Source organism: Beta vulgaris, chromosome 6 (assembly GCF_026745355.1).
Source record: "Beta vulgaris subsp. vulgaris cultivar EL10 chromosome 6, EL10.2, whole genome shotgun sequence".
Lineage (NCBI taxonomy): Eukaryota > Viridiplantae > Streptophyta > Magnoliopsida > Caryophyllales > Amaranthaceae > Beta > Beta vulgaris.
This window is the reverse complement of record NC_079207.1, coordinates 48,434,601-48,459,144: the sequence shown is the minus strand read 5'-3', so window position 1 is coordinate 48,459,144 and position 24,544 is coordinate 48,434,601. Positions and strand designations below refer to the sequence as shown.

At 38.3% G+C, this 24,544-nt stretch overlaps 2 protein-coding genes and 1 long non-coding RNA gene across 3 annotated transcripts; 1 reads left to right on the top strand and 2 right to left on the bottom strand.

The window, feature by feature from the left end:
- Positions 1-513: 513 nt before the first annotated feature.
- LOC130592015 (uncharacterized) lies at positions 514-3,108 on the bottom strand. Its single transcript, XR_008970048.1, has 2 exons — positions 1,809-3,108; positions 514-663 (listed from the first exon to the last, which is right to left on the bottom strand). It is a non-coding gene; the product is annotated as an uncharacterized LOC130592015 (long non-coding RNA).
- Positions 3,109-9,450: 6,342 nt separating this feature from the next.
- Positions 9,451-9,939, bottom strand: LOC130591845 (uncharacterized). The gene has a single exon (XM_057395784.1). It carries the CDS (start codon positions 9,937-9,939, stop codon positions 9,451-9,453), a length of 489 nt encoding a protein of 162 aa, XP_057251767.1.
- Positions 9,940-15,831: 5,892 nt separating this feature from the next.
- Positions 15,832-18,007, top strand: LOC125498603 (uncharacterized). The gene is made up of 2 exons (XM_048646836.1): positions 15,832-16,001; positions 17,731-18,007. The coding sequence occupies exons 1-2, from the start codon at positions 15,832-15,834 to the stop codon at positions 18,005-18,007; spliced, it is 447 nt and encodes a 148-aa protein (XP_048502793.1).
- Positions 18,008-24,544: the final 6,537 nt, after the last annotated feature.

Genomic DNA, 24,544 nt, shown 5'->3' with positions numbered 1-24,544 from the left:
AAAACCCAATGAAGGTGGGTAAAAACCGCGGGTGGAGATGGTTCCACCAATCTACTATCAGGGACTGTCATTCCGGATGAGCCACGATCGTTACAGCTTAAGTTTTTTATCTAAGTACAAGTGTCAAATGTCCTCGTGTAGAATAATCTTCTTCTTGCCTTTGCTTTTGTATATCATATGCCGTATCTTTCTCTTTGGCTTTTCTGCTTAAATGCCCTATTAATTTTCTAAGCAATTACAATGGTAACCGTTCCTTGATTATAGGAGATTCTCCTAACAAAGCTCAACTGACAAAATCTACTTCCTTTCTTCATGCAATTGATTTTCTCCAACGGCTTTGTTAGCTGAATTATCGCCGGTGTAACACCCTCGCCGACCCGAACCATTTCTTATTCGATAAAACTCGGGTTTTTGGGGGAAAATAAATCCACGAGGGTTCGACTCGACGGGTGGTGCTACCGCCGTAATTATCTCCTTGGAAATAAATCCAATGCTAAGTTACAACACACCAACTCAAATTCATTAATCATTACAACTAAGTAAATTGTTCATTAAACATTACTAATTAATTAAGTTTCAGAGTTCCAGCGGAAGCTAATCATATGCTAAGTGGATGACAACTCTAAGTGATCTCCCTTTTTTTTCCCTTGATCGATCACCCACCTGCACAAATACATTGAAAAGAGACAAGAGAGACAAACTCCCAAAAATCAAAAAAACTGAGTAATTCCAACTCCATCCCGTAAAATACTTAAGTTGAAAATATCTTGTAAAATAGTAGATTAATAATTTTGGAAGTCATAGTACATATACACATATACATACACTGAATAATCACATCACCAATTCAATTAATCCAATTATTCAATGAGAGGAAAGATAACGTCAGTAAGTCGGGGTCAATCCCCTGTAACCACTTACTTCAACCTTGTAGGCTGGGGCGGATCCCTGTAACCACCTACTTGTAGGTCGGGGCGAACCCCTGTAACCACCTACTGGTAGGCTGGGGAGAACCCTTATAACCACCTATGGATATCATAATGGCCATAATAACATAGTCCCTAGTGTGCACACCCCTTCTACTTGGATCACAACAAGATAGAAGGAAGACAGTAACAGAATAATCAGCATAGTAACCAGAGAACCTGTAGGGGCCGCTGAACCACTCATACAGGGTAACTTGTTCATCATTTCCCTCCGATATTTCACTTTACGTAATTAACATCTTTTAATTCACTTCATCACATAATTCACATATACATTTACGTCATCTTGTTCAATTTATGTCATCTTTTTCAATCCAGTGTGAACATATTCAATCCATCATAATCTCAATCCATTCATAGAGATTTTAATAACCCATTTCTTAGTAACAATCACTTGAGTTCATTAATCGTTTCAGATTCATAATCATTTCGTTATCACAATTTCTTATCAATTCCAACTTCCATAAAATCTCAATATTAATAACAATAATAATATTCATGAATAAAGTAATAAAGAAAAATAAAAATAATAGTCATAATAATAATAATAGTAATAATAATCATAACATTATTAAATAACATTAACCGATTTTAATAACGTTATAATAAACATCGTTGTCATATCGTACATCGTCCATAGTCATGATTCATAATCAAAATCCACAGTCGTTGTCCATTTTATCATTCGTATTCATAATCCGCATTAAGTCGATAACTCATAATTAAAGTCCATACTTATAAATTTTATAAGCACATAATAATCACGTAATCAATTTGTTTTACACTAACGGGATCTATGTTAAGATGGACATCGGAGATTACCTCGTGACGCGTGCCCAAAGCTAAGTTCACGAATGTATTAACGTTCTTGATAGTCGTTGTCTATGAAATCGGAGTCTACAATAGATATTAACGAGATCTAAGTTAGTTCCTAAATAACCCCTTTTTATAAAATAAATAATTTAAATATTTCAAATAACTTTATAGAAATTCTTAATGAACTTAAGAGAGTTTATAAATCAAAATTTATAGTTATCACACTATATATGAAATCATTTTTAAATATTCATAAAATTACTTCAACTTAATTTTTATTAACTTAAACAATTATTCTAAACATAGAAAACTAACTTTATGCTACTCCTTGTTTTAATTTAGAAAAATTAGAAAACATTATCAAGTTTATAAAAGATTTAAGTCAATCTAATTATACTAACTTTAAAAGAAAAGGCTAAATTAGGAAAGTCATTTGTTTTAAAAGAAATAAACTAATAAAACTAAATAAAGGGAGAGGGGTGACTTTACTGATTCATTGAATCAGTTTCATTAAACCAAAAAAAAAAAAAAAAAAAGGAACGAAGGAAGGAGAAAGTAGGGGAGGGCGACAGAGGAGGCTCGAAGAGGTGCTTTGTGGGTGGAGTTTGGCCGGCGCACAGCCGATCTCAGGCGAAGGGGAATCAGGCGGGGGTTCGCGTGGGGTCGAGGGTGGCTGGGCGTGGGTCACAACGCATCAGAGGAGGCTGCGACGGGCTACAGGGGGCGCGCGAATTGACGGCTGGGTGGTTGGTTGGCTTTTTGAGGGTAGTGTTTTCCGGCGGTTTGTGGTGACTGGCGTGGTTGCGCGAAGGGTGGTCGAGGCGGTCGAGTTTTCTGTGGTGGTTCAAAGGTGGTGTTAATGGTGGGTTTTCAATTTTTTTTTATTTTATCTTTTAAAAACAGAAATTCAGAAATTAAAGAGGGAGAGAGATGAATTGAAGCAAACCTTTTTAGATTGTTTGCTTGAGGATTTTAGTGAGTAAGTTTCAGTATTTATAGAGGGATTTAGTCAGAAAATTTAAGCTTGGTCAAGCTCCATTAATGGAGGAAGTGAGGCTATGGTGTAGCTTCTTGAAACTTTTACCCCCTAATATCTAAAATGTGGTTGGGAAGATTGGATTTTTACTGACAAAGATTGAAATTGCTGATGTTATATGTGTGATCAATGAGAGAACCGGATATCCACTCCAAGGCACGGAAACTATGCTTTCCTATTAATTTAATTTCGCCCCTCTAGGATCACCGGGTTACCACGAAATAACTAATGAGATACAATGGAGAGAAACAATCCACTTAGATGATCTTCTAAGTGAATCAACAAGAACTTGTGTTTTGTGTTTGTGAAGAACACTCAAGAGAAGATTGCAAGGTTTTCTTAAACAAAGCAAGAAGTATTTGAGAGTATAGAAAATCTGATTTTTTCTAACCCCTCACTCATAGGAATCCCAAGGTTTATATAGGAAGAATAAACCTTTCATTAACTAGAGTAGTTAATCCCATAACCCCCATTTTAATCACCCATCAAAGGCCTTTAATCTACTGATTAAAGGACCTTAAAGGTCTTTAAAATGAGACCATAACATCACAACGGACATAAAACCGTCAAGGCATCTTTTCGCATTCCAAGGCAGAAGACACGTCGCGAGTCGCGAGGCGCTGGTCGCGACCCGCGACGGGCCACTGGTCGCGACTCGCGACGGTTGTCGCGACTCGCAGCCAGTCTTCTGTCTCCCTTGGTTTATCAATGCGTTTTGCCACTTGATGCACTCTACTTTTGCATACTAGACCTCCTCCTCTTCTAGTACATACCCCTATGAGTTTCAAACCCATTACCCTATAAATGTTCCAACAATCCTCCTCCCATTTATAGGGTAATGTTGAAAAGTTTTTCAACTTGCTATAAATCGCAAACACACATGTTCATGCATCATGGAAATATCTAACGATTGAATTTCCATTTAGTAAAAGTAATCTTTACAATAATTTAGATCATAATGATAGACAAAGCTTTGAATCATATAACCATTACAAATTATTGAAGTTACTAATACACACAAACATAAACTAGGTTCTTAAAACCTCCGACACCTATGAAGCCTTGGTGTCCATATCCATTCATAAGCATTCCAAGTCAAGCCTTAGACTTGATGAAGCGGCCAAACTTCTAGCTTACATAGGTAAATCTTTCCGGACATGCTCCTACAATTGAGCACCTTATCAAAGATTTATTAAGAATAAAATTCAACCTCTTTATCATTGTAGCAACAAGCACTAACCTCGGGATGTATTAAACAAGTGCTCCCAACCTCTTAGAGAAGTACTATCCTCCTTGAATTTGAGATCTAACGTTGTATTAGACATCAAATAGAGTTTTCCTTCACCATAGGTTGATCAATAGGCTTAAGACCCATCCCTTTGTTCATTTTGTTCACTAGTTCCCTTGACAACGGTTTTGTAAACGTATCCGCCAAGTTCAAACTAGACCGAACAAAATTAATAGTTATACAACTATTCCTTATCATTTCCCGCACATAGCTATGTCTAACTCCAATGTGCCTTGACTTGCCATTGTAGACTTCACTATATGCTTTAGCTATGGTTGATGCACTATCACAATGGATAGCAAGAGGTGACATTGGTTTCACCCATAAGTCCACCTCACTCAACACATTCCTTAGCCATTCCGCTTCTTGCAACAAGAAGCCAAAGCAATGAATTCCGATGCCATAGTGGAATCCGTTATACATGTTTGCTTCTTGGATGCCCATGAAATGGCACCTCCTCCAAGAAGAAACACCCAACCACTAGTGGATGAATAATCTTCCTTATTCGAAATCCAACTAGCATCCGAGTAACCTTCTAAGATAGAAGGTTCTCTTTGTATGTTATGACATAATCCAAGGTCTTATTCAAGTACCTTAACACTCTTCTCAATGCTTGCCAATGCAACATACTAGGATTACTAGTATACCTACTGAGCTTGCCAATAGCAAAGGCTATATCCGGCCGAGTGCTAGTCATAGCATACATCAAGCTTCCAATTAAGCTTGCATACTCCAATTGTGAAATTGGAGTACCACTACTCGGAACCAAGTGAATACTAGGATCCATAGGAGTAGCAAAATGAGTCGAATTTGACTCATTATACCTCTTGACCACTTTCTCAATATAATGAGATTGTGATAAAGAAAACGACCCTTTCCCTCTTATTATTCTAATACCTAGAATAACATCCGCTTCACCCAAATCTTTCATGGAGAAGCTAGAGGAAAGGAAGACTTTGGTCTTTTCCACTTGTTCCAAATCAGTCCCAAAAATAAGCATATCATCAACATATAAGCAAATTATAACTCCTTTACCGTTATTATCAAATTTGCTATATACACACTTATCGGACTGATTTATTTTGAACCCACTAGACAACACAACTTCATCAAATTTTTGATGCCATTGCTTAGGTGCTTGTTTAAGACCATACAAAGATCTAACTAATTTGCAAACTTTAGTTTCTTGACCTTTAACCACAAACCCTTCAGGTTGATTCATGTACACTTCCTCCTCCAATTCACCATTAAGAAAAGCAGTTTTTACATCCATTTGGTGAATTACTAGACCATGAATCGCAGCTAATGCTATCAATAGTCTAATAGTAGCTATTCTAGCTACTGGAGCATAAGTATCAAAGTAATCGATACCATATCTTTGCCTAAAACCTTGGACCACTAACCGGGCCTTATGTTTTAGTATGGTTCCATCGATTTTCTTTTTCCTTACAAAAATCCATTTACAACCTAGGGGTTTGCAACCGGGAGGTAAATTAGCTAAAATCCAAGTGTGATTACCCATTATAGAATCCATTTCATCATTCACTGCCTCTTTCCAGAAAGCAGAATCATGAGACTTCATAGCCTCATCAAAGGACCTAGGATCCTCCTCCATATTGTAACAATATGAAATTTGAGTCGAAATTGACTCCCTTGACCCTTCAACTAAATATAGTTGAAAATCCGGTCCAAAAGATTTCTCTTTTCTAATTCGTTTACTTTTCCTAATTTCGTTGTAGTATCATGATCATTTAAATGTCATCTACAACATTGGAACTAGTACTAGGTATCATGTCCTTTGGTCTTGGAATCGATGAGAATCTAGTCTCATCAAATATTGCATCCCTTGACTCTATCACGGAGTGAATAGAGACAAAGTCATTGGGCTCAATGACATAAAACCTATAGGCTTTGCTATGTACCGCATAGCCTATAAAAATGCAATCAATTCCTTTTTCACCTAAAGTTTTCCTTTTAGGTTCCGTCAATTTGACAATTGCCCTACAACCCCATACCTTAAGGTAATTGAGATTAGGCTTTTTATTACACCAAAGTTCATAAGGGGTAGTCTTATTCCTTTTATTAGGAACTCGATTTAAAATGTAACATGCAGTTAAAATTGCATCACCCCAAAAACCGTCATTAAGACCCGAATTAGAAAGCATGGTATTAACCATTTCTTTTAGGACCCTATTTTTCCTTTCCGCTATACCATTACTTTGAGGTGAGTATGGGGCGGTTGTTTCATGAATTACACCAATGGAACTAAAATAACTTGGATTATAATATTCACCACCCCTATCCGTTCGAAGTCTTTTAATCTTTTGATTAAGTTGGAGTTCCACTTCGATTTTAAAGGTCTTAAACTTTTCTAGTGCTTCATCTTTAGTAAATAATAAATATATGTAACAAAACCTTGAAAAATCATCAATAAAAGTTACAATATATTTTTTATTTCCTAAAGAAGGTGAACTATGAAAGTCACACAAGTCACTATGCACCAATTCAAGCAATACCGTTTGTCTAGTCACACTAGGATAAGGATTTTTTGTAATTTTATTTAGCACGCAAGTGTGACACTTCTCTAACTTTAAATCGAAAGGAGGTATCAACCCCATTTTAGACATGTCATATAATCTACGATAATTCACATGACATAAACGATTGTGCCATAGAGAAGAAACATCAAGCATGTAAATAGAACTAGTACCAATTTTATTATCAATACTAAATTTAAACATTCCATTACAAAAGAAACCTTGTCCAACAAAAATACCACCCTTGGAAAGTACAAATTTATCCGACTCAAAAACAACTTTAAAACCATACTTATTCAAGAGACCTCCTGACACAAGATTCTTCCTAACTTCCGGTACATAACAACATCCCGGAGAGTTAAAGTCTTTCCCGAGGTTAACAACAATTCTACTTGGCCTATGCCTCTAGCCTTTACCGTAGAATCATTCCCCATATACAAGATTGGACCATCATCCAAATCTTTCAAAGACTTGAAGAAATCCTTGTTATTGCACACATGTCTAGAGGCTCCCGAATCTATCCACCAAGAATCATCAACCTGCACACACATAATTTCAGAAATCATAGCAACAAAATGCATTTCTTCAATTACATTAACATGTGCATTGTTACCTTGGTTTTGAACAACACTAGGTTGTGTGTTCTTTGTCTTCTTCTTGTTGTTAGAAGGACAATCCCTCTTAAGATGAGGACCATTGCATATCCAACAAGAGAGGGTCTTCCTCTTCTTGTTTGCAACATTGGTTTTGTGTTGTTGTTGTTGTTGTTGTTGGATTTCTTGGTCTTACTAGACCCACCAACCTCTACCAAATTAACGGTAGATTTAGGAATACTAGGAGTAGTATCCTTAACCCCATCTTGAGCCCGGATCCCCTCTTCAATACGAAGATGAGTTCCTAATTGCTCCATGGACATGTCTTCCTTTTTATGTTTTAAAAGTGTTTTGTATCTTTCCAAGAATTTGGTAATTTGTCAATGATTGAGGCAACCGCAATTGCCTCATCCATCACCATACCATGTGATCTTATTTGGTTCAAAATATGATGAACCTCATGGAATTGCTCCATAATAGGCCGATCATTAGTCATTTTAAAAGAATTAAAATTACTAACAAGGAATTTCTTACTTGAAGCATCTTCCGAAATGTACTTGGCCTCAAGAGCATCCCAAAGTTCCTTTGCACTCTCCACATTTTGGTAGAGATCAAACAACGGGTCGGTGAGAGAGTTGAGAATATGACCACGACAAATGTAGTCATCATTCTCCCACTTTATCCTCTTCCTAGTAGTCTCAAGAGGCTCTTCCTCTCCATCTTCCGGGAGTGGTGGCATAGGAGTTGATAAAACATACACCACATTCAAGGCGGTCAACAAGAAGTGCATCTTCTTTTGCCACCTCCGATAGCCCACCCCCTCAAACTTATCCAACTTTTGGAAGTTCATAGTCATGTCCTTGAGTGTTTGAGCCATATCCGAAAATGAGAAAGTTAAACTAATAGATTGTTATATGTGTGATCAATGAGAGAACCGGATATCCACTCCAAGGCACGGAAACTACGCTTTCCTATTAGTTTAATTTCGCCCCTCTAGGATCACCGGGTTAACACGAAATAACTAATGAGATACAATGGAGAGAAACAATCCACTTAGATGATCTTCTAAGTGAATCAACAAGAACTTGTGTTTTGTGTTTGTGAAGAACACTCAAGAGAAGATTGCATGGTTTCTCTTAAGCTAAGCAAGAAGTATTTTAGAGTATAGAAAATCTGATTTTTTTCTAACCCTCACTCATAGGAATCCCAAGGTTTATATAGGACGAATAAACCTTTCATTGACTAGAGTAGTTAATCCATAACCCCCATTTTAATCACCCATCAAAGGCCTTTAATCTACTGATTAAAGGACCTTAAAGGTCATTAAAATGAGACCATAACATCACAACGGACATAAAACCGTCAAGGCATCTTTTCGCATTCCAAGGCAGAAGACACGTCGCGACTCGCGAAGAAGCTCGCGAGTCGCGACCCGCGACGCCTGTCGCGACTCGCGGCCCGCGACGCCTGTCGCGACTCGCGGCCAGTCTTCTGTCTCCCTTGGTTTATCAATGCGTTTTGCCACTTGATGCACTCTAGCCTTTTGCATACTAGACCTCCTCCTCTTCTAGTACATACCCATATGAGTTTCAAACCCATTATCCTTTAAATGTTCCAACAGCTGACCCATTTGACTATTTGACTCTTTTATTGCTGAATGAGAAGAAGAGGAAGAAGGGAGGAAGAAGGGAGGAAGATGGTGAAAAAAAAAAACTGTTTTTCACTTTTTTTTTTTTTTTTTTTTTTTAAATTTACCTTCTTCATTTTGGCCAAAGGACATATGAACTATGAACTATTAGGCTTTGGATTACTGATGTGGATGGACAACATGGGTGGCAATTTGTATAAGAGTATCCGATCCATAACCAAATAAAGAGTTTAATTTATTTAGAAATAATGAAATGAATAATAAAACAAGTAAATGATTTAATTGAAACTTGTTAAAATAAATCGAAACTAAATGAAATCATTATTTTAATAAACATAGTTAACAAATAAAATCTCATTATCATAAAATAATTTTAAGTAGAAATAATGTTAAATCTTAATAAATAATAATAAAATATTCTTTAAAAATTCGGGGTATTACATCTACTCCTCCTTAAAAACAAAGTTCGTCCTCGAACTTTAAAGTTATATGTTTAATATAACGAAACATTACTTTGCGCTTTGTTAGTATTACATTCAGTCCCCCTTAAGGAGTTTCGTCCCCGAAACTCAATAATCGTACCTCAGAAAAGAGTTCAGGATAACGCTTTCTCATGTCGTCTTCTGTTTCCCAAGTTGCTTCCTCGGTTTGATGATTAGACCATAAAACTTTGACTAACTTTATTGCCTTGTTTCGAGTATTTCTCGTCTTGGAATCAAGGATTCTAACAGGACGTTCTTCAAAAGTGAGGGTTTCATCTAATTCAATGGTTTCAGGTTGGATAACATGGGAGGGGTCAGAGATGTATTTACGAAGTTGAGACACATGAAAAACATTATGAACTTTGGCTAAATCTGTAGGTAAGGCTAACCTATAAGCCACTTGTCCAATTCTCTCCAATACCTCATAAGGTCCAATATAACGAGGACTTAGCTTTCCTTTCCTACCGAACCTCATTACTCCTTGGTTGGTGAAACTTTCAGCAACACTTTCTCTCCAATGCAAACTCCAAATCTCGTCTCCTTTGATCGGCATACGATTTTTTTCGATCCCAAGCTGCTTTCATGCGCTCTTGAATCAACTTCACCTTGTTGTAGTCTCTTCTATCATTTCTGGTCCTAAATTCAAGTTCGTTCACATCGCTCCAACATATAGGACTCCTACATTTTCGTCCATACAACGCCTCATAAGGTGCCATTCCTATGCTCGAGTGATAACTGTTGTTGTACGAAAACTCAATGTACATCAAATGATCATCCCAATACCTCCAAATCCATCACGCATGCTCTCAACATATCTTCCAAGTCTGAATGGTTCTCTCTGTTTGACCATCTGTTGCTGGGTGGAAAGTTGTGCTGGATTTCAATAATGTACCCACGGCTGTTTGAAGCTGTTTCCAGAACTTAGACAAGAATCTCGAATCCCTATCCGAAATGATGTCCTTCGGAACACCATGTAGCCTAACTACCTCATTAAAGTAAGCATCGGCCAACTGTTTCAACGACCAAGTATCCTTCATTGCTACGAATCTTGCCGTCTTAGTCAAACGATCCACTATTACCCATATTGCATTCTTTCCAGATCTGTATTCGGTAATCCGTGATAAAATCCATAGAGATAGATTCCCATTTCCATCCTGGCACTTCCAACGGTTGCAATTTTCCTCCAGGCTTCATATGCTGTATTTTCACCTTCTGGCAGGTTAAACATTTTGCCACGAAGTCGGCTACTTCTTGCTTCATCCTAGGCCACCAAAATTGCTTCTTCAAATCCTTATAAAGCTTATCTCCTCCTGGATGTATAGAATACGGCGAACTATGAGCTTCCCTTAGGATTCTCGTCTTGAGTTCCTCGTCTTGTGGCACACACAATCTTCGTTTATACTTTGCAACGCCATTGTCGTCGATCTCGAACTCTAGTGCTTGACCACTTTCTTTCATCTCTCTTAACTTACTCAGCCACTTGTCGGCAACTTGTTTTTCTCGAATCTCCTCAAATATGTCCGGCCCAACAGTAAGAGCATTCCATTGAGCTTTCACATAACCGGGTTCTACTATTTCCAAATTCAATCTCTTGATCTCCTCACACAGATCATTTGCCAATATCACAACGTTTAGCGAATGAGCGCTCTTCCTACTCAACGCATTAGCTACTTTGTTTGCTTTTCCTTCTTGATACACTATCTTCAAGTCATAGTGGCTTATAAGCTCTAGCCAACGTCTTTGCCTCATATTTAACTCCTTTTGTGTATACAGATACTTCAAACTCTTGTGATCTGTATAGACTTTACACTGCACCCCATACAAGTAATGTCTCCAGATCTTCAGTGCAAACACGATCGCTCCTAACTCCAAGTCATGAGTAGGGTGATTTTGCTCATGCAGTTTGAGTTGTCTTGACGCATAGGCCGCTACTTTGCCATGTTGCATAAAAACACACCCAAATCCTTTCTTTGAGGCATCACTATAAAGTTCAAATCCTTCTACTCCAAAGGGCGATGTCAATACTGGGGCTGTTGTAAGTCTTTTCTTCAACTCTTGAAATGCTTCCTCACACTTATCATCCCAATGAAATTTTGTTGTTTTCTTCATCAAGTTAGTGAGAGGTTGGGCTGTTCTTGAAAAATCTTTTACGAATCTACGGTAATATCCAGCTAAACCCAAGAAAATCCTTATTTCAGTGACGTTCTTATGTTGAGGCCAATCAATCACCGCTTGAATCTTCGATGTGGTCTACAGAAGCGCCTTCTTTTGATATCACATGACCCAAAAATGATACTTTCTCCAACCAAAATTCACATTTTGAGAACTTTGCGTACAATTGCATTTCTCGAAGAATCTCCAATACTTTCCTCAGCTGAGCCTCATGATCTTCTCTATCCTTCGAGTACACCAATATATCGTCAATGAATACTATCACGAACTTGTCCAGGTATGGCTGGAATGTCCTATTCATGAGATCCATGAAAGCTGCTGGCGCATTAGTGAGTCCAAAAGGCATGACTGTGAACTCATAATAGCCATATCTCGTACTAAAGGTTGTTTTTGGAATGTCCTCTTCAGCAATTTGTAACTGGTGATAACCCGATCTCAAATCGATCCTCGAAAGCACTAATGCACCTTGAAGTTGATTGAACAAATCCTCGATTCTCGGGATCGGATATTTATTCTTCACCGTGGCGTTATTCAGCTCCCTATAATCGATACACAACCTCAAAGATCCATCTTTCTTTCGGACAAACAATACTGGGGCTCCCCAAGGTAAAACACTAGGACGAATGTACCCTTTTTCCAATCTCCAACTACACTTTCAATTCTTGCATTTCTGCGGGTGCCATTCGATATGGAGCCTTAGAGATAGGTCCTGTTCCCGGGGCTAAGTCGATTTTGAAGTTCACTTCCCTAACAGGCGGCATTCCAGGTAACTCTTCAGGAAATACATCCGAAAAATTCCTTTACTATCGGAATTTGAGTCAACTCCTCGTTTTCCACGCTTGCGTCCCTTACTTGGCATAGATAGACTAGGTAGCCTTTTCTAAGATAGGTTTGAAGGTTCAGGGTAGAGATTATTTTAATAGCAGGCTGGAAGGTTATGCCTTTATAAGATATCCTATTTCCATTTTGTAACAGCCCGCTCTTCCGAGCTGCTAGCGAAACACACTCAACATCCATAAACAATAATTAACTCTTAATGAAATTATTTCGCAGCGAAAATATCCTTAAATACACAAATATCTCGACTAATATTCCCAAATATCATATACAACGAAATATAAATAACTATTCTCAAATCAGCTATCTAGATACAAGCTCAATCCATAATCTAGGACGACCTCAAAACCTTGCTTCACTTCCGATTCCGAGCTTTGAATATCAAACCTGCAAATTCAGGGAGAAAATACAAAACAAACACAATTCCAAAATAAGTGGAAAACTCGTAACCTTTACTTCAGCCCGTTATAAACATTTTATTTCTCAAATCATTTTCATCTCGTTACACCGCTGGCATAGCTCATTCTCTTACACAAATCAGTGGCAAGTACAGGCATTGGACAAAGGACAAACGTTGCCTCCAAGGTTCGTTATGGAGCCCAACAATACTACCCCCAAGGTTCGTTATGGAGCGTAGCCGACCGTATCAGGTCAAAGAGTAACCATCCTCCACCCATACCTTGCCCACTTTCTATTTTCAGTTCATAAACTAAGCCAGCAAAACAGTTGCGTATTCATAATCAATCAATGACATTCATCATCACATTCATATCTATGGCCATAGTACGAACTTAAGTATCAAAAACAGAATAAAGATCCACACACACATGGGCATGAGTAAATAATTTACTGAACATAAAAGTTACCTGAAAGCAATTCAGATTCCACCAACATAATCTCCTTCATAATCCCGAATGGTTCTTCATTCCAAAATCATCCTCCAATAATAACCTCATAATAATAAGTACTAACAACCATTCTCCCTATAATTCGAATAAGGGTATTGACTTGTCTATACTTTCTAAACCTATTTCATGAAACAACTACAACCCTTATAGGCTAACTCTGATTTCCTATAAAATAACAACAATTCTTAACTTCAGCTATTCTACTCAAACCTTCTCTTAAAACTACGAAACTGATAAAATATACTTAGGCTAGTATCGTAAGCTAGAAACCAAATCAACCATAAATCAATCTAACAAACTTCATTAAGCAAATAAGAAACTAACAACCCTCCTTTTGAGAATAACAACAGTAATACTACTAACAACAACACAACCTACAACAATTCAACACTTCACCATAACCACCACACAACTCCACAACAACGACAACAATAACAACAGCACCGCAACAACAATAACAACAATAACTAACAACAACAGCCCAATAACAACAACAATAAACAACAATAATAACAACTTGGGCTTAAACAAAACTTAAAACCAGAATTTCAAGGACAAAGAAAAAGGTAGCCATTACCTCTGCTCTTGAAGCAGGGGAGACCACGACAAAGGGAGGAACTGGGCTCCATCAGCGGCGACAACGAGCACCACCAACAGCAAGGTGATGGACGCCCACGGTGGCGCCAACGACGCCACAAGGCAGAAGCAGCAGCACCGCTAAAAACAACAACAGCGACGAAACAGAGGAGGAGAGAGAAACGAGACATCAACGGCGCCAAGAAGGGGAAAATCCGGCGAAGGAAAGACGCGACAACAGGTGAACCCCGACGAGCACCGGCAGCGCGACAACAGCATAGGTCCGGCAGTCTGTTCGTCGGTGGAGCACCGAGTACACACGAGAGAGAGAAAATATTGGGGTTGGGGTTTCAGGTTTTCAGCTTTGGGAGATTAGGAAGAACAGAGGACACGGAAGAGAGAGAGAGGGGGTTTAAAGGGTTTGGGCTTTGTTTAACTAAACCGACAAAGAAAATATTTGGGCAAGCATATCTAACCGACAACAAAAAGAAAGAAATGACTTTGGTTCTCTAATTTGCGAAACACCGCTCAACAATTGCACAAACCAAAATATAAAATATTAATAATAATAATCTCATAAAATTAAATAAATAAATACATTATAACAAGACAAATAGAAATAATACTCCACAACTCAAATAAAAAAAGATTTTCGGAACATAATTAACTCAATAATTATAATTAGCTTTTAATAAATGCTCTTAAAAACAGGGCTATTACACATTTGGTCTTCTAAGAGATATTTTCTGGCTATGACACTCGATTTTGGCTTTATACTTAGCTAACCAATCCATTCCCAAGATAACGACAAAGTCTTTTAGGTGAAAAAGGATAAGATCGGCCGTTAATTCAGTATCAGCTATGACTACAGGAATATTTTGGAAGAGAGCTTTAAAAGAAACAGTTTCACCTGTGGGCAAGACTATACTGGCTCGACAGGACTGGGTAGACTCGAGGCGATACTTATCAACAAAAGTACTAGAAATGAAAGAATGAGATGCTCCTCAATCAAAGAGTACATAAGCAGGTTTTCAGTTAACAAGAAAAGTACCAGTCACAATGTTAGCATCGGTGGCAGCTTCGACTCGGCGCATGACATTGATTCGTCCACTAGTGTAGCCTCTATTGTCATTCCTTCCGAAATTTCCATTCCCACTTCCAAAGGGGCGGTTGTCCTGGTTTCTGTTCTTGGCAGCATTTCCTCCACTGGGCGGTTGTTATTGATGTTTTGAATTCTGTTTCCACCTCCAATGTTGCCAGTGTTACTTTTGTTCACATTCGGTCCATTTTGAGCTTGCCTCTTGGGACAGCTGAATGATTTGTGACCTACTTCTCCACACTCGAAACACTTGATCCTTTCACCATGATAAGGGAATCCTGGATGGCTCTTGGTACACTTCTTGCAAACGAAGTTCGGGAAAGATTAAAATTGTTAATATAGAGATTAAGGGAAATGAATCAAATAGGTTTAAACTTAAAATTTGATTAGGAAGTCAAGATAATAAAACATTTAGGAGAAATGAATTAGGGTTAAAATATGATTTAAGGGTTTATAGTAGGGTACGAATGGGTTATGTGTGCATGTATGAAAGTACTCGTTAAAGGTACTTATTAATAGTTTATATTTTATTAGATGGCCAGGACATGTATGACCGCCAGGAAATGCACCAGAACCCCTCGTCAAGGACCTTACCTTCTAAGAATGAGGGTAGGACAGTCCATTTCAGCTTATACCAGTTACGTCTAACCATGAAGTGTTACCACCTCAATGAAGGTCACGGGAATTCAGATTACCTCACGCCGCCAAAAAAGCCAATGTTTTAATTCACACTCTCCCCAACGATGGCCCTTATGCCGGACTCAAGAACGAATACTCTGATATTCTGAAGAATGGAAGGCCAAACTACGAACGATACACATGGAAAGGAAAGTGGTATCTCACATTGAGCTACATGGACAAAAGAATGCTTGATGCTAGAGCCAAGTGGCTTAATGACAACGCAAACTTCGATGATGATGAATCTGACTACAGTGACAATGAAGAAACAGAAAGGAGCCCTGCCCCACCCATCGAAAGCCAGGGTGAAAACGAAAACGAGGATGAGGAAGAGGATTCGTCCGAGTATGAAGAATAAAACCTTAAAACCTAGCAAGACTTAACCCTTAAGAATCTAAGAAAAATCGTGGTAGACTTATTAACTTTAGTGTCAACTTATTTGCTTTGTGATGCTAGTATTTCTTAGCTATGAAAACTAAGATGATTTTTGTGTGATGAATGAAATGTGCATGATACTCTGCGAGAAAATGACCTGATGAACTTTTAGTATATGAACTGAGTATGCTGTGTGGAAATGAATGAATTGAATGAACCTTGATTATGTGTTTATGTGAATTAGCCTTATTATTTAAGGATCAATGTGAATGGTGGGGACACCAACGTGAATAACACAGGTAGCTTATGCAATACGTTTACACACGATCTAGAGCGAGACGACAAGAAAACCAAATGGCCGAAACTCCTGATCAAGTTGCAACGCGCCTAAGGACTCTTAAGCAACTAGCTCAAAACTTTGTCTGAGTTCTTCAAAATCAACTGAACAACAACCACCATGGAGATGATCCGCAAGCTGCCATGGTGAAAAAGATTTCCTCTTTGAAACCACCAACCTTTGTTGGTAGAGAAGACTCATTACTTCTCGAAAATTGGATAAGAGATTTTGAAAAGATTTTCACGGCCACGGGTACGACTGAGGCCCAGAAAGTAGACCAAACAACCTTTTACTTACACGAGGATGCTGATACTTGTTGGGAAAGTGTAGGACCCATTGTTAAACCTCAAGAGAACTTTAGCTGGGAAGCGTTTAAGGTAGCGATTAAGGCTTGATTCTTCCCCGATCACATTCATAAGCAGAAATACAATGAGTTTAGTAGGTTCAATCAGAGCTATAACATGAGTGTGCAAGAGTACGCTCAGAAATTTAATGAGATGCTCCTGAATCAAAGAGTATATAAGCAGGTTTTGAGTTAACAAGAAAAGTACCAGTCACAACGTTAGCATCAGTGTCAGCTTCGACTCGGCTCATGACATTAATTCGTCCACTAGTATAGCCTCTATTGTCATTCCTTCCGAAATTTCCATTCCCACTTACACAGGGGCGGTTGTCCTGGTTTCTGTTCTGGGCAGCATTTCCTCCACTAGGGCGGTTATTATTGATGTTTTGAATTCTGTTTCCACCTCCAATGTTGCCAGTGTTACTTTTGTTCCCATTCGGTCCATTTTGAGCTTGCCTCTTGGGACAGTTGAATGATTTGTGACCTACTTCTCCACACTCGAAACACTTGATCCTTTCACCATGACAAGTGAATCCTGGATGGCTCTTGGTACACTTCTTGCAGACGAAGTTCGGGAAAGATTAAAATTGTTAATATAGAGATTAAGGAAAATGAATCAAATAGGTTTAAACTTAAAATTTGATTAGGAAGTCAAGATAATAAAACATTTAGGAGAAATGAATTAGGGTTAAAATATGATTTAAGGGTTTAGTATGGGTACGAATGGGTTATGTGTGCATGTATGAAAGTACTCGTTAAAGGTACTTATTAATTGTTTATATTTTATTAGATGGCCAGGACACGTATGACCGCCAGGAAATGCACCAGAACACCTCGTCAAGGACCTTACCTTCAAAGAGTGAGGGTAGGAGAGTCCATTTCAGCTTATATCTACCGGTTACGTCTAACCATGAAGTGTTACCACCTCAATGAAGGTCACGGGAATTCAGATTACCTCACGCCGCCAAAAAAGCCGATGTTTTAATTCACACTCTCCCCAACGATGGCCCTTATGCCAGACTCAAGAACGAATACTCTGATATTTTGAAGAATGGAAGGCCAAACTACGAACGATACACATGGAAAGGAAAGTGGTATCTCACATTGAGCTACCTGGAAAAAAGAATGCTTGATGCTAGAGCCAAGTGGCTTAATGATAACGCAAACTCCGATGATGATGAATCTGACTACAGTGACAATGAAGAAACAGAAAGAAGCCCTACCCCACCCATCGAAAGCCAGGGTGAAAACGAAAACGAGGATGAGGAAGAGGATTCGTCCGAGTATGAAGAATAAAACCTTAAAACCTAGCTAGACTTAACCCTTAAGAATCTAAGAAAAATCGTGGTAGACTTATTAACTTTAGTGTCAACTTATTTGCTTTGGGATGCTACTATTTCTTAGCTATGAAAACTAAGATAATTTTTGTGTGATGAATGAAATGTGCATGATACTCTGCGAGAAAATGACCTGATGAACTTTTAGTATATGAACTGAGTATGCTGTGTGTAATTGAATGAATTGAATGAACCTTGATTATGTGTTTATGTGAATTAGCCTTATTATTTAAGGATCAATGTGAATGGTGGGAACACCAACGTGAATAACACAGGTAGCTTATGCAATACGTTTACACACGATCTAGAGCGAGACGACAAGAAAACCAAATGGCCGAAACTCCTGATCAAGCTGCAACGCGCCTAAGGATCTTGAGTAACTAGCTCAAAACATTGTCTGAGTTCTTCAAAATCAACTGAACAACAACCACCATGGAGATGATCCGCAAGCTGCCATGGCGAAAAAGATTTCCTCTTTGAAACCACCAACCTTTGTTGGTAGAGAAGACCCATTACTTCTCGAAAATTGGATAAGATATTTCGAAAAGATTTTCACGGCCACGGGTAGGTCTGAGGCCCAGAAAGTATACCAGCAACCTTTTACTTACACGACGATGCTGATACTTGGTGGGAAAGTGTAGGACCCATTGTTAAAGCTCAAGAAAACTTTAGCCTACACTTTCTCACCAAGTATCAACATCCTCGTGTAAGTAAAAGGTTGCTTGGTCTACTTTCTGGGACACAGGCGTACCCGTGGCCGTGAAAATCTTTCCGACATCTCTTATCCAATTTTCGAGAAGTAATGGGTCTTCTCTACCAACAAAGGTTGGTGGTTTCAAAGAGGAAATCTTTTTCACCATGGCAGCTTGCGGATCATCTCCATGGTGGTTGTTGTTCAGTTGATTTTGAAGAACTCAGACAATGTTTTGAGCTAGTTACTCAAGAGTCCTTAGGCGCGTTGCAGCTTGATCAGGAGTTTCGGCCATTTGGTTTTCTTGTCGTCTCGCTCTAGATCGTGTGTAAACGTATTGCATAAGCTACCTGTGTTATTCACGTTGGTGTCCCACCATTCACATTGATCCTTAAATAATGAGGCTAATTCACATAAACACATAATCAAGGTTCATTCAATTCATTCATTTCCACACAGCATACTCAGTTCATATACTAAAAGTTCATCAGGTCATTTTCTCGCAGAGTATCATGCACATTTCATTCATCACACAAAAATCATCTTAGTTTTCATAGCTAAGAAATACTAGCATCACAAAGCAAATAAGTTGACACTAAAGTTAATAAGTCTACCACAATTTTTCTTAGATTCTTAAGGGTTAAGTCTAGCTAGGTTTTAAGGTTTTATTCTTCATACTCGGACGAATCCTCTTCCTCATCCTCGTTTTCGTTTTCACCCTGGCTTTCGATGGGTGGGGCAGGGCTCCTTTCTGTTTCTTCATTGTCACTGTAGTCAGATTCATCATCATCGAAGTTTGCATTGTCATTAAGCCACTTGGCTCTAGCATCAAGCATTCTTTTGTCCATGTAGCTCAATGTGAGATACCACTTTCCTTTCCATGTGTATCGTTCGTAGTTTGGCCTTCCTTTCTTCAGAATATCAGAGTATTCGTTCTTGAGTCCGGCATAAGGGCCATCGTTGGGGAGAGTGTGAATTAAAACATTGGCTTTTTTGGCGGCGTGAGGTAATCTGAATTCCCGTGACCTTCATTGAGGTGGTAACACTTCATGGTTAGACGTAACTGGTATAAGCTGAAATGGACTGTCCTACCCTCATTCTTAGAAGGTAAGGTCCTTGACGAGGGGTTCTGGTGCATTTCCTGGCGGTCATACATGTCCTGGCCATCTAATAAAATATAAACTATTAATAAGTACCTTTAACGAGTACTTTCATACATGCACACATAACCCATTCGTACCCATACTAAACCCTTAAATCATATTTTAACCCTAATTCATTTCTCCTAAATGTTTTATTATCTTGACTTCCTAATCAAATTTTAAGTTTAAACCTATTTGATTCATTTCCCTTAATCTCTATATTAACAATTTTAATCTTTCCCGAACTTCGTTTGCAAGAAGTGTACCAAGAGCCATCCAGGATTCCCTTATCATGGTGAAAGGATCAAGTGTTTCGAGTGTGGAGAAGTTGGTCACAAATCATTCAGCTGTCCCAAGAGGCAAGCTCAAAATGGACCGATGTGAACAAAAGTAACACTGGTAACATTGGAGGTGGAAACAGAATTCAAAACATCAATAACAACCGCCCAGTGGAGGAAATGCTGCCAAGAACAGAAACCATGACAACCACCCCTTTGGAAGTGGGAATGGAAATTTCGGAAGGAATGACAATAGAGGCTACACTAGTGGACGAATCAATGTCAGGCGCCGAGTCGAAGCTGCCACCGATGCTAACGTTGTGACTGGTACTTTTCTTGTTAACTCAAAACCTGCTTATGTACTCTTTGATTGAGGAGCATCTCATTAAAATTCTGAGAGTACTCTTGCACACTCATGGTATAGATCTGATTGAACCTACTAAACTCATTGTATTTCTGCCTACGAATGTGCTCGGGGAAGAATCAAGCCTTAATCGCTACCTTAAACGCTTCCCAGCTAAACTTCTCTTGAGCTTTAACAATGGGTCCTACACTTTCTCACCAAGTATCAGCATCCTTGTGTAAGTAAAAGGTTGTGTGGTCTACTTTCTGGGCCTCAGGCGTACCCGTGGCCGTGAAAATCTTTTTGAAATATCTTATCCAATTTTCGAGAAGTAATGGGTCTTCTCTACCAACAAAGGTTGGTGGTTTCAAAGAGGAAATCTTTTTCGCCATGGCAGCTTGCGGATCATCTCCATGGTGGTTGTTGTTCAGCTGATTTTGAAGAACTAAGCCAAAGTTTTGAGCTAGTTGCTCGAGAGTCCTTAGGCGCGTTCCAACTTGATCAGGAGTTTCGGTCATTTGGTTTTCTTGTCGTCTCGCTCTAGATCGTGTGTAAACGTATTGCATAAGCTACCTGCGTTATTCACGTTGGTGTCCCCACCATTCATATTGATCCTTAAATAATAAGGCTAATTCACATAAAAACACATAATCAAGGTTCATTCAATTCATTCATTTCCACACAGCATACTCAGTTCACATACTAAAAGTTCATCAGGTCATTTTCTCGGAGAGTATCATGCACATTTCATTCATCACACAAAAATTATCTTAGTTTTCATAGCTAAGAAACACTAGCATCACAAAGCAAATAAGTTGACACTAAATTTAATAAGTCTACCACGATTTTTCTTAGATTCTTAAGGGTTAAGTCTAGCTAGGTTTTTAGGTTTCATTCTTCATACTCAGACGGATCCTCTTCCTCATCCTCGTTTTCGTTTTCACCCTGGCTTTCGATTGGTGGCCAGGGCTTCTTTCTGTTTTTCTTCATTGTCACTGTAGTCAGATTCATCATCATCGGAAGTTGCGTAGTCATTAAGCCACTTGGCTCTAGCATCAAGCATTCTTTTCTCCATGTAGCTCAATGTGAGATACCACTTTTCTTTCCATGTGTATCGTTCGTAGTTTGGCCTTCCATTCTTCAGAATATCAGAGTATTCGTTCTTGAGTCCCGCATAATGGCCATCGTTGGGGAGAGTGTGAATTAAAACATCGGCTTGTTTTGGTGGCGTGAGGTAATTTGAATTCCCGTGACCTTCATTGAGATGGTAACACTTCATGGTTAGACGTGACCGGTAGATATAAGCTGAAATCGACTCTCCTACCCTCATTCTTAGAAGGTAAGGTCCTTGACGAGGGGTTCTGGTGCATTTCCTGGCGGTCATACGTGTCCTGGCCATCTAATAAAATATAAACAATTAATAAGTACCTTTAACGAGTACTTTCATACATGCACACATAACCCATTCGTACCCATACTAAACCCTTAAATCATATTTTAACCCTAATTCATTTCTCCTAAATGTTTTATTATCTTCACTTCCTAATCAAATTTTAAGTTTAAACCTATTTGATTCATTTTCCTTAATTTCTATATTAAGAATTTTAATCTTTACCTAGTTAATCTAACTCCGCTCTGATACCATCTTTGTAACACCCTCACCGACCCGAACCCTTTCTTATTCGATAAAACTCGGGTTTTCGGGGGAAAATAAATCCACGAGGGTTTGACTCGACGGGTGGTGCTACCGCTGCAATTATCTCCTTGGAAATAAATGCAAGGCTAAGTTACAACACACCAACTCAAATTCATTAATCATTACAACTAAGTAAATTGTTCATTAAACATCACTAATTAATTAAGTTTCAAAGTTCCAGCGGAAGCTAATCATATGCTAAGTGGATGACAACTCTAAGTGATCTCCCTTTTGTTCCCCTGATCGATCACCCACCTGCACAAATACATTAAAAAGAGACAAGAGAGACAAACTCCCACAAAAATTGAGTAATTCCAACTCCATCCCGTAAAATACTTAAGTTGAAAATACCTTGTAAAATAGTAGATTAATAGTTTTGGAAGTCATAGTACATATACACATATACATACACTGAATAATCACATCACCAATTTAATTAATCCAATTATTCAAGGAGAGAAAAGAGAACGCCAGTAAGCCGGGGTCAATCCCCTGTAACCACTTACTTCAACATTGTAGGCCGGGGCGGACCCTTGTAACCACCTACTTGTAGGCCGGGGCGAACCCCTTTAACCACCTACGGATATCATAGTGGCCATAATAACAGAGTCCCTAGTGTGCACACCCCTTCTACTTAGATCACAACAAGATAGAAGGAAGATAGTAACAGAATAATCAGCATAGTAACCAGAGAACCTGTAGGGGCCGCTGAACCACTCATACAGGGCAACCTGTTCATCATTTCCCTCCGATATTTCACTTTACGTGATTAACATCTTTTAATTCACGTCATCACATAATTCACATATAGATTTACGTCATCTTTTACATCATCTTGCTCAATTTATGTCATCTTTTTCAATCCAGTGTGAACATATTCAATCCATCATAATCTCAATCCATTCATAGAGATTTTAATAACCCCTTTCATAGTAACAATCATTTGAGTTCATTTATCATTTCAGATTCATAATCATTTCGTTATCACAATTTCTTATCAATTCCAACTTCCATAAAATCTCAATATTAATAACAATAATAATATTCATAAATAAAGTAATAAAGAAAAATAACAATAATAGTCATAATAATAATAATAATCATAACATTATTAAATAACATTAACCGGTTTTAATAACGTTATAATAAACATCGTTGTCATATTGTACATCGTCCATAGTCATGATTCATAATCAAAATACATAGTCGTTGTCCATTTTGTCATTCGTATTCATAATCCGCATTAAGTCGATAACTCATAATTATAGTCCATACTTATAAATTTTATAAGCACATAATAATCACGTAATCAATTCGTTTTACACTAACGGGATCTATGTTTAGATGGACATCGGAGATTACCTCGTGACGCGTGCCCAAAGCTAAGTTCACGAACGTATTAACGCTCTTGATAGTCCTTGCCTACGAAATCGGAGTCTACAATAGATATTAACGAGATCTAAGTTAGTTCCTAAATAACCCCTTTTTATAAATAAATAATTTAAATATTTCAAATAACTTTAAGGAAATTCTTAATGAACTTAAGAGAGTTTATAAATTAAATTTATAGTTTTCACACTATATATGAAATCAATTTAAAATATTCATAAAATTACTTCAACTTAATTTTTATTAACTTAAACAATTATTCTAAATATAGAAAACTAACTTTATGCTACTCCTTGTTTTAATTTAGAAAAATTAGAAAACATTATCAAATTTATAAAAAATTTAAGTCAATTTAAATAGACTAACTTTAAAAGAAAAGGCTAAATTAGGAAAGTCATTTGTTTTAAAAGAAATAAACTAATAAAACTAAATAAAGGGAGAGGGGTGACTTTACTGATTCATTGAATCAGTTTCATTAAACCAAAAGAAAAAAAAAAAAAAAAAAAAAGGGAACGAAGGAGGGAGAAAGCAGGGGAGGGCGACAGAGGAGGCTCGAAGAGGTGCTTTGTGGGTGGAGTTTGGCCGGCGCACGGCAGATCTCAAGCGAGGGGGAATCAGGCGGGGGTTCGCGCGGGGTCGAGGGTGGCTGGGCGTGGGTCACGACGCATCAGAGGAGGCTGCGACGGGCTACAGGGGGCGCGCGAATTGAAGGCTGGGTGGTTGGTTGGCTTTTCGAGGGTGGTTTTTTTTCCGGCGGTTTGTGGTGACTGGCGCGGTTGCGCGAAGTGTGGTCGAGGCGGTCGAGTTTTCTGTGGTGATTCAAAGGTGTTGTTAATGGTGGGTTTTAATTTTTTTTATTTTATCTTTTAAAAACAGAAATTCAGAAATTAAAGAGGGAGAGAGATGAATTGAAGCAAATCTTTTTAGATTCTTTGCTTGAGGATTTTAGTGAGTAAG